Source organism: Lonchura striata, chromosome 2 (assembly GCF_050655825.1).
Source record: "Lonchura striata isolate lonStrDom1 chromosome 2, ASM5065582v1, whole genome shotgun sequence".
In the NCBI taxonomy this organism is placed as follows: Eukaryota; Metazoa; Chordata; class Aves; order Passeriformes; family Estrildidae; genus Lonchura; species Lonchura striata.
The window spans coordinates 53887547-53898621 of NC_140704.1; the positions used below are offsets into that span (position 1 = coordinate 53887547).

Sequence of the window (11075 nt, forward strand, 5' to 3'; positions counted from 1 at the left end):
GTAAAAAGCTTTACTGAAGCTCCTCAAAAATTAAAAATATGTAATTTCAGTTAAAAAAGGTCCACCTTCCTCTATTATTGCCACACCTTTAGCTCACCTGTTCTCATCCTGAGACAATATTTAGGGCTACTCACAGATACACTACCAAAGAATAATAGCAACTCTTCAGAGCCAACAGGTTCTCTACCTGCAGTCAAGTTGCAGGAATCCATAAAGATATTTCCAAAAAATCCTGAAAAATGTGAAGATTATACTGTAAATATGTATTTATGCATAACTAAAACTGATGAACCCTTACTAATTATCATATCACTCACATTATGGCATCATCTAATGTCCAGGGGTTAGGATTCTTCCATAGCTGGAACAGAATAGGAGAGCACAACTGTTGCTCTGAAGACAAACAGACCATTGTGATTTAATTTTTTTAATGCCAGTAAATAACAGATATCCACAATAATGAAGAAATGCAAGAAAGAAGAGAGATCAAAAGTTTACTTTTGAGAATTGAGGAACAGACCTGTTAGTCTCTTCAGAATAGAACACATATAGTCACAATATATATATATATATATGAGCTAGATTATATATGCAGCGTGACACTAATTTGCTGAAAAAACTGCAGCAGCAAGTCTTTTGACATCAGCAGTTCTGGTACATGAAGCCTGAATAAGGGAGAAACAATTTGTTCCTACTGTAGGAACAAAAAGAAACAAAAACACATCATAAACAAACACAAGAGATCAGAATTCATCAGCATTAACTAAAAACATCTCCTGGGTTTTTACTTCAATCACTAGCTTCCTAAGAAGGCACATACCCAAAGTTAGACTTTGTTAGAATTCTGACTCAACAGTCCAACTTCTCTAAAATGCAAATTCACATTTTCTCTTGTATTTTTGCTTTTTTTTATACCAGTAACTTGATGACTGAATGAAAAATCACCATGTCAGCTCTAACTATAGCCTCTGTGTAAACTCTTGATTTCCATGATGCTTGAATTTATTGTGAATTAGACTGTCATATGTATCTTTCACAAATTACTTTGATTAAGAATAAATAGACCCACTCATTCTCAATATGATTTACACTCTTTAGCTTAGCTCAGTAGCTCATTCCAAGGTTGGTCTAGCCTAACAAGATGAATAAGCAACCAACAGAGAAATCATTTTATAGAACAGAAATCAATTCTTGTGTCATATTCCAAAAATATTTCCTTTACACTTGTGACAGAAGAGGACACCTAGACGAGCCAATTAATGTTTGCAATAATGCAAATTAAGAGATTCCATTCCAATTACTTTCAATTCCAGAAGACATGACTGCTGCACAATCAGCATTTTTTCACTTTATCCATGCAGTAAGTTATAATCAAGTCCATCACTACCGTGGAATAATTCACAATCAGTGGGTACACTCCAGCCTGGAAAACACTTGGTATGTTCATAGTAGGAGGCAGAACTGCAAACTTTCTCCGATTCTAGTGCCACCAACAGCACTGTTACTATTTTTTCTGTTATTTAATAACGGAGACACTTGAAGCCAGAGTACGATCACTTTGTTGCAGTTTGGGTTTATTTCATTTCATTCAAAAAAAAAAAAAACCGAACCAAATTAAAAAGCACAACTGTAGGCAGTTAGATCTTACAAAAAGATCGGGCCTGGAACACGGCGTGCCATTCGCTAGCCAGGGCTGCCGGGAGAGCCGACACGCTCCGTGTCACAAGCGGGCGAAGTGCGAGCCCCGAGGCTGCCCGGGGCCGCGCAGGGAGCGCTCGCCAGCCCCTGCAGGAACCTCCGCAGGTGTTTGGCGCCCGCCCCCCAGAGAAGCGGCACCAGCTCAGAGCCCGGCGGGAGCAGACGGACAGAGGGGCCCGGCGCGGCGGGAGAGGGGAGGCAGAGGAGGAGGAGGAGGAGGAGGAGGAGGGTGCGGCACGGCTCGGTACCTGCCGGGGGAGCGCCCCCGCTCCGCGCCCCGCCGCCGCGGCCCGGGGAAGCGGGGGCAGCGGCAGCGCTCAGGGCTGTGGCACCGCCGCCGGCAGCTTCGGGGCGCGGGCTCCTCCAGAGCCCTCCGCAACATCGGCTCCTTCTTCCCAGCCCGGCGCGCAGCATCCCCGCCACTCGGGACAGCGCCGAGCGCTGGGCGCAGGCGCCGCCGCCGCCCCCTTCCCGTCCCGTGCCGGGCCGTGCCGCTCCCGGGACAGCCCGGGGTTCTCCCGGGACGGGGAAGCGCAGGCGCGGCGGCCCCAGCCCAGCGCCGGTCCCGGTGGTCGCGGCGGCACCGTGCGCCTGTCCTGTGCTGAGAAGCACTCCTGCCTGGACTCCAAAAAGCAGGGAGGCGTCCTGCAGATGTTCGCGGCGGGAATTCCGCTGTTTGATGGCTGGAAGTTTGTACTTCCAGCCCGGCGTACAGACCGTGATGTACAACATCGCCAAGGTGGAATAAAAGTAGAAACCCTCCCGCCACCCCTCTCCCCACTGTGAGAAACTGCATTGACTTGTTTGTTCATCAAAAGTATGAAATTAGGATAAAAGGGGGGGAAGTCGGGACATGGAATTTGCAGGCTTGACTGGTAACCACAAACAAAGATTGTGAAAGATTTTGCAGGACTGGCTGGAACTGATAACCGCAGTGGAAACCCATCGTTGCTGAAAACTGATAAACCGAAGTGGAAGAAGACACACCACCCCACTTGTGAAATCCATTGTTTTTGGGACTGATAACCACGGTGGAACGAGACTCATCACCCCCCACTCATGCAAGATAAAAAGGGACTGAAGAGAAGGAAAGGCTGTCAGCTTTTGGCAGAGCCAGGCTCCCAGCTGAACCCAGCGCTGTTTTGCTTGCTATCGCTTGCTGTAATTAATAAAAATATTAATTGATCTTAAAAGGCTGAATCAAATTATTCGCCTCAACTTATAACACCCACCACCACCACCACCCCCCGCAGGGTTTTCCGCGCTTACCAAGGCAGGCAGCCGCACTGGATGCGCTCAGCGGCGCCAGGGAGATCCTTCCCTTTATTTCACCATCACTGTAGGTGCAATATCACTTACACTGTAAGCTGTATCTTCAGCTGGGTGCAGTTATGGAAGGGTTAGCTTTGAGCAACTCTTCGAAGTACCCTCAGACTACTTTTAGTCTGTGTTAGGACAGAGCAGAAGGCTTATTTAGAGGAACACCATGGTGTTTTCTTGCCTCTCTAACAGGATAAAAAAGCCTGCACAGAAGTTCGGCATTGGTTTGTCAGAAATATGTGAGGATAAGACAACTCCTGTATTTCAAAAGCAGCTGAAACTTCTGACTGCTTGAAAATGAGCATGACAAATAGCACAGGCTTGAGACATGCCACATCTCAGTCTGCCTAAATGCTGAGGAAGAACATAAAGAAAATCTACATGACAAGTTTGTTGACTGGACATGCTGTGTGTAATCAAAAGTACTACATGGATGCTTAAAGATTTGTCAAAAAGAAGAAATTAATCAGCACAATTGCCCCAGTATAACTCAACAGGTGCACAACAGTATGTATTTCTAATTTATGTGGTGTGAAGAGAGCTTAAATTAAACTGTGCTTTTTTGGAATGAGACTAATAATTTGATAACTTACATTGATAAACTGTCTTGCGTAGACATGGCATTCCTTGTGTGCACAATAAAAACAGATAGTCTTCCAGATTGAAGGAGAAATAAAAAAATTAAATAAGCAAGTTTAGTCTCTTTCCATTTTAGAATTTATAAGATATTGCCTCATTTTTCACAGAGAGATTGTATAACAGTGGGGAGGTGAGTTCCCTGTGAATATAAACTTTGTCATTGTAAAAAAACAAACCAAAACCTGTTTAAAGCTAAAGAAAAGCAAGACTGATATATAAAACACAGAAATTTTCTGTTTATTTTAGTAGTTGACTTTTGTTAACTGCTGTTCTGAAAGCCCTTCTTAATCTTCCTATGTTGCAATGTCCTAAAACCGAGTAGTGCTTTGTTGTACTGACAGAAATCAATAATAATAATAAAATCTTTACTATTTTTTTACAGCGTTGTTGAGGACTTGCATTATTATGCACCTGAAAACGGAGCCAGAATGGTAATAAACAACACCGTTAAATTGACTTTGTGCTAAATATGAAGTTCCCCTACAAAACAGCATTTTGCCACAAGTTTCTATGAGTAAGTCTTCGCCTGAGCTACCGCTCGATTGCCGACAGCTCGAACTGATTTTGAGGAAAACCCTTTCATTAAAGTGCTCTTTAAAGTCAGTGTCACACTGTTTTTTCCATCTGCCGTAGCTCGCAGGCTCAGACTCCAGAGCAAAGGCGCACAGTAAGTGTATCTGAAGCGACACGAAGCGTGAGGCAAACACTGCTCTGCTTTACAGGAGCTGGTTTCGCTGTTTTCAGCCGCTGCGAGCGGAACCGCGGGCATCCGCTGGCAGCCACGCCGAGCCCACGGACGCCGTGAGCCCCATCCGTCTGAGGTGCCGGGCATCTCCTGAGACTCCTGCTCCGGATTTCTCCTATCCAGCTGAAAGCACGACGGGTGCCTGTGGAGGCTGCCGGGCCCGCTTCCCGGCGGGATGGGATGGGATGGGCGCCTCGCCTCCCCGTCCCGGAACGTTTGGAGGCCGGAACCTGCCGCCCGCCTGGGGGGGAAGGGGCGGGGGACGAGAAAAGAGCGGACGCGGCGCCGCCGCCATTGCCCGGGTTCCGCTCCCGCCGCCATTCCCGGCCTGTCCCGGCCATTCCCGGCCTCTCCCGGCCATGTACCGGCCGGGGTTCCGCGCACCGACCCCTCCCTACGCGGGCGGCGGCTTCCGGAGCCCTCCCTCCGGCGGAGGACCCCTGCCGCCCTCTCCGCGGGGCTACGGGAGCCCCCACCAGACGCCGCCCTACGGCCACCGGCCCGGGCCGCACGGCAGCGGCCTCTCGCCCCGGGGCCCCGGGTTCCACGGGCGCTTCGGCAGCCCCTCGCCGGGGGCGCAGACCCCGCGCAGGCCGCACAGCGTCAGCCCCCGGTACCCGGCTCCGTACGGCGGCGCCTCCCCGGCCGGGGCGCCTCTGCACCCGCCGCCGCAGCACAAGCGCTCGCCCGGCGGCTTCCAGAGGCACTTCCAGGTACGGGGCACAGCGCAGAGGGACACGGGGGGGAAGGAAGGAGGGAGGGAAGGAGGGAGGGAGCTGCTGCTGCTGCTTCTAGGTGAGGCCCGTAACCCGCTGGGGGAGGCACACTGGGGCCTTGTGCCAGAGCATCATCCACCGCTAACAGGATTTTCAGGGAAGAGCCAGGCTTGAACATCGCTGGGCAACATCAGCTTCCCCCCGCCTATTTCCTCCGCGGTAGAGAGGACAGACAGAGCACAGGCAGCTGTGAGATGAGGAAAGGGGAGAGAGCCGTAGGCTGGCGGGTTGTGAAGACACAAGTGCAGCTTTTTTTCATATTCTGGTGTATGAAGGTAGAGAAATTAAGCACCGGCCAAAACGACAGCAGTCACCTTCCTGCCTCCCTCAGATCAGTTCTCTTTAATGCGGTGGTGAATTGCGGTGTGCGTCTATTTTGCCCGTGTTGTCCATCGCGGGAGCTGTCCTATCCACACCCTATCCACACAGAGTTTTCAGGGACGTGGACAGAGAAAAGGAGTGCTCTATTAAAGGGAATTAAGCTGAGGGCATCTGTTGTGGTAATAGACTCTCATGTTAAAGACCTTGCTTTGCACTGAAAGCCATCTACAACAGGTTCTGTGAGTTAAGCATTTTTGCAGGCGTGTTATTTGTAGCATGTGACTGGCAATGCACACAGGGATGATAGCTCTCAGGATAACAGCTTTATGTGTATAACTGGCTTTATGCAATATTAGCCATAAAAGTGTAACAAATGACTCGTGCAGTACAATGATATTTTTTTTTTTTTGCTCTTACTGATACTTGATTAGATATGATAATGAAGTCATATCTTAATAGAGATTAGTAAAATCTTAATGTACTTGCACTACATTGTCATGTGTCCATTGAAGACTAGTAGTCTGTTACTTTCTTATGATGCAGTTAACTCAGAAATCTCGTAGTTGATGGAAGGGGATCGTTACAAAATTTATGCATTGTCTTCAGCATAACAGCAGAGACTCCCCTGGTATGGAAACCAACAGATTGCATAACCTCAGTGCCTTTTGAAAAAGCCAAGCATGTGGCATTTCTGCTATACATTATAGAGGGACAATTTATGTCATTGATGTCTAATTTCCCTTCAAAAGATCACTCTTTGACTGTTCAATTAAGTGTTTTTTTCAAAGCCTGCCTTAGAATTAATTGAGCAGAAGAATATGCAGGAATCCTTTTGTGTTTAGTTTTAGAACTGTTTCATGTCAGCACCTGAAGACGGAAACCCTCCCATAGGCTCCATTCTTATGTAAGAAACCTGACATAAATTATGTCAGGTTACATTCTGAGGTAAGAAACATAACATAAAGAAGGTACAAGTTTGAATCCAATCTCAGACTGTCACATCTTCCCTTCTCCCCTTTCCTTCTTTAGACCTTGTGTGTAGTTTAGGAGCACTGGCCTGATGGCAGCTCCTTCAGAGACTCAAAGGATATTGAATGTCTGTAGTTTTGCCCAGGACTGAAGAAGTGTGTGAGTCTGCACTGTGTGCACACATGAGCTGTTCTGCCTGGGAGGGCAGTAGAGGTGACCAGAGAGGGAGTTATTCTCATAAACCATGAGTCCTCATCTGCTTTGGTGTGGGCAAGGATCTCTGCCCATGAGGCCATAAATAGATTCAGGTAGAAAGCCTTTCTGCATTTTCTAAGCATCAGGGTTCTTGTGAGGCATGTGCATTGTCTCCTCTCCTCTCTAGATCCTGTTAAGTGAACTCCAATGCCTTTGACATTTGTGATGCTACAGTCACTTTTGATATGAAAGTCTTAAGTGGCCCTTTAAAATTGCATTAGAAAAATCCAAAAGACAGTTTATGTTTAGTGTTCTATTAATGTCTTGCCATTAGCATTCTGTACTCATTTTGTGCTCAAAGACTTTCATTCTTTGAAACAAACAGAAAACTTGAAGAAAAGCATACTGAGCTTGGTTTTTTCTGAAATGGCTTACTCTACCTTTATGTGGCCAGTAGTTTACAGCACTTTCTGTTTTTTCTGCAGAGGTGCTTCTGCTTTATATTTTACCAAAACATGTTTCTGGAAACAAGGGCCTGTAGTGACAGGACAAGGGAGAATGCCTTTAAACTGTGAGAGCAGTTTACATTGGATATTAGGGAGAAGCTCTGTACTGTGAGGGTGGTGAGGCACTGGAACAGGTTGCCCGGAGAAGTTGTGGATGCACCATCCTAGGCATTGTTCAAGGCCAGGCTGGATGGGGCTTTCAGCAACCCGGACTAGTGGGGGGTGTCCGTGCCCTCAGGAGGAAAGTTGGAACTAGATGATCTGTAAGGCCTCTTCCAGCTCAAACTGTTCTGTGACTTGTCTTTGTTGCATTTCTCATCTCCACTTAGAATTCACTTAGTTGTAATGTTTCATTCCCTACACTTAGCAGGAACTACTGAACTAGCTGCTGTCAGCAGCTACAGAATGGTATGGATCAAAAATTATTACAGGAAGTAAAAGAAATGCCACCATTTTGAAATGGTACAATTGTGATTTTTGTGTTTGTGCATATGCCAGCAACTGTAATTACATCAGGTGAAGCAAACTGATAAAGGGAGTGACTGTCCCCAGTTTCAAGGCAATATTATTACACTCAGTAACTTTTTAATGAATAGCACTAAAAGCTGTTGTTTTCTACTCCAAAGAGAGATTTGTTATCTAGAGAAAAAGTACTGAGAATAGATTGACTGTTATTTTTAAGAAAAGTTCATTGAGAAAATGCTGTTGGCATTAGTGATAACTAATAGAAAGTTTTTTTAGGCAGTCTTTGGTACCAGATAGTGCCCTTGCACTGAATGGTTTCACTTGTACAGGTAGAGATGATTTCCTTTTCCACAGGTCTGTAGTGTAAATAATTACATTTTTGTTTTCTTCCCTAAAAAAAATTCAGAGGGGGAAAGAGCATATGACTACTATTCTAAACTTCAATAATCTACATGCTTAAATATAACATGTACTGAAAGCTGTAGATCTTGTATTACAGAATAATAAATTGCCTTTATTTCGAAAGTGCTAAAATGTTAGTGTAATGTCAGTGTTACTGATGACCTGCATCTTACTGTAGTGAAATTTAAGATTATTAAATAAATCCAAATGAGCCTTACCTTTGAATTATTTTGCTCCTTCCCTGAATACTGCAGATCATTATATCAGCTCATGTTTCTTTTGCATTCTGCAGATTAAACACAGCAATAAATGAAATCCACATTCAACCTGTTTTACATTGTCGAAGTTAAAAGGTTTTAATTATATGTGGTAGTTTAGGGATGGTAGAGTTCTTTGTTTATTTAGAACAGGAAGCTGGGTACTGCTGTTTTACTACTAAATGTGACTACTTAACATAAATGTCACTGTTGCTAGAGCATGCAATCTTATTCTAGGAAATTCCATGCCCCTTGGAGAGTTTTTAGATGTATTCTGAGGTGATTCTCTGACCCTCATGGGATTTGATACAGTATAGTAATTCACCACCTTTTAGAAATTCTTCTATGTGAGGATCATCCTCTTAGCTACATAACCTAGCTGCAAAGAATCATTAGAAACTGAAAGTTTCTAAAGAGAAAGTGCTCTATAAATTAGACATGGATGTTCCCACATTTGATCATGTATCCATTATCATCAAACTTCAGGAGGTCCTGAAAAGTTCTTGCTGAAAAGTTTCTTGTGGTAGAAATGTGTTGAAACATCAGAACGTTTCTGCCACAGCACATTAGCAGAAATAGGTTCAAGCTGTCTGAGTGAAATCTGTTCTTCTGGGTAAACATTGGGTCTTTCACTTTATGGCACCATTTCTCAGTTTTGCTCAGAAATTGTTTCACGTGATCTATTTACATAGATGTTTTTAGGGCTTACAAGTCAAATTCAAATACCATCACTGCTGATCCAAAAATTCAGAGGTGGCTGGGTTGTGGGGGAAAGCAGCCATCAATCAAGTGCTTTTACCCTGCTTTACAAAATCTGATAACAGCCTCAAGGCATCCTGTTGCTCTAACCATACAGAATGCAATGGGCATGCTTGGAGATTACTGTATATCTGTAGTATGGGTTGCTTAATTTAGGTTAAAACAATTTAAATGAGTACAGATTTAGATAAACTTCACCTTTTAGAGGAGTGAATCTGAGGAGAACAATGTCCTTCATGTCACAGCACTCTTTAAGCTGCAGACTTGTAGCAGCTTTACAGAAGCAATTGTTGTGATCCTTGATCTTAAAAAAAGAATCAAATATGAAAAGCTCCCTGCAAAAGTCAATACCTGCTAAATCACTGATTACCACTGAGGTTGTATATAAAATAATCTGTTCTCAAATTTCACAGAACACTGGTTTGGTTAAAAGAGAATTTTTTTTCCCAGTGAATTCTTTGTAGCTATTTGCGTTATAGAATGCTGTGTTCAATCTGTAAGTACTTAATATTTGACTTCTACTCTTTTTAATATTGTCAGCTCTCCCTTAGCCTCTAACTCCCTGTTTTGTTGTTCAAGTTATTTCAGACATGTTAACAGATTATGAAAAGTAGCATGAGCTGCCAGAGAGATGTAAACAAGTATTTGGGAGAAGACTGTGGGTGGTGCTTTTTTCTTATCCTAGTAAATCATCACTTTTAAGTAAAATACATTAAAGTTAATGTTTCCTGAGGAAGACGCAAGTGAGGTGTAGTAATTATGATTAACTAATCAGCTTCAGAGCTCTACTACAATAGAAGGAAACATTTTAAGGTTTTTTTTTTTAAACTTTTTTTTTTTTCTTAGTTTGAATTAGACTATTAAATGTTTCTTTACCTGATGGTTTTCTTCCAAAGGGATCACCCAGGACATCTACTCCATTTGGTACAGCGCATGGCAGAGAGAAAAGAGTGTCTAATGATGTGGAAAACTATTACAGACCTTCAATGCTTGAGGACCCATGGGCTGGCCTAGAGCCAGTGTCTGTTACAGATATAAACCAGCAATACAGCAGTGAGCAAACAACATATACTGGTAAAAAAGGGAGGTATTTCAGCTAACACTTTTAAAGGCCAAATAATTCCATCTTGTCAGGAAAACTTTGGGACAGAATCTTTACACTTACACAAAATGAACAATAACCAAGACTTTAGACAATACTTTTATTTCATCACATGTCCACCCTTTTATCCTACCTTTTTTTATTGCTTTGGATATTTTTATGTATGGGAGGCAAAAGGAGTGGTAGGAAAACTTACATTTCTGGCTATGTGGAAGTGCCTACCAGCTCTGAAGAACAAAGTTTTCTTTAATCACCAGCGACTGATTTGTGACTGTTAAAACAAGTTTCCATATACTTACCCTCTCCCATGCCAGATTGTTAGCCTTTTATTGTAAAGTCTCTTAGGATGTGGTCTTTTTTATGTTTCAACATTTTTAGATAGAAATAACTTGGAAATAAAATAAAGTTTTGTAAATCCTTGTTTTGTAATGTATAAAGAATATTTTAGTAGCTTTGTTAAGGTGAACACATTAACACAGTCATTCACAACACTGAAATTAGGTGACTTCTGTATGTGTGCTTGTATGCTGTAGTTAACATCTGGTTTTGTGCATAATTCTTTTTGTTAATTGCAGTGTAATGTGAAGTTGAAACATGACTTATAGCCATCTCAGGAAACAAATGTATTGGTTTTGGAAAGTTTAATTTGTTGAACAATCTCGAGTCACAAACTTAATTGTAGAATTATTTGCTTTTGTGTTTAAATATATATATATTTGGATCAATATTAGAAATTTCTGGATTACGGTAACAAGTTGACAATTTAAGTCAAATGAACGCATAAAACATCAAGCTCAAGTAAATGCAAATGTTCTTTCTAGAATAGGAAAGAATGAATGACAGGTTTTGTTACACAGTTGACGTTAGTACATGCATAGCATCTTTTTTATCCATTTTATATTTTTCAATTATTTTTTATTT

The 11075-nt window shown here is 43.1% G+C and overlaps 2 protein-coding genes across 5 annotated transcripts in view; one reads left to right on the forward strand and one right to left on the reverse strand.

Moving 5' to 3' along the window:
• Window positions 1-2148, reverse strand: part of SUGCT (succinyl-CoA:glutarate-CoA transferase) — a 392399-nt gene extending 390251 nt beyond the window's left edge. For 2 of the 4 annotated variants that reach the window (XM_031503930.3, XM_085570478.1), the window contains exon 1: window positions 1947-2146. In XM_031503930.3, the coding sequence (XP_031359790.3) occupies window positions 1947-2112 (166 nt within the window). In that variant the 5' untranslated portion in view covers window positions 2113-2146. Of the gene's footprint in view, window positions 1-1946 lie in introns of all 4 variants that reach the window. The other 2 variants (XM_085570470.1, XM_085570464.1) reach the window with 2 other exon arrangements.
• Window positions 2149-3872: 1724 nt separating this feature from the next.
• On the forward strand, window positions 3873-10569 carry MPLKIP (M-phase specific PLK1 interacting protein). The gene is made up of 2 exons (XM_021546890.3): window positions 3873-5115; window positions 9949-10569. Exons 1-2 carry the CDS (start codon window positions 4588-4590, stop codon window positions 10150-10152), a joined length of 732 nt encoding a protein of 243 aa, XP_021402565.3. The 5' UTR covers window positions 3873-4587; the 3' UTR covers window positions 10153-10569.
• Window positions 10570-11075: the final 506 nt, after the last annotated feature.

What these genes read in the sequence shown, in the direction of transcription:
- MPLKIP (XM_021546890.3), top strand. Translation starts at nt 4,588, where the DNA reads ATGGGCGCCTCGCCTCCCCGTCCCGGAACGTTTGGAGGCCGGAACCTG. An exon ending in GCTTCCAGAGGCACTTCCAG is followed by an intron (nt 5,116 to 9,948) that starts GTACGGGGCACA and finishes TTTCTTCCAAAG; the next exon opens with GGATCACCCAGGACATCTAC.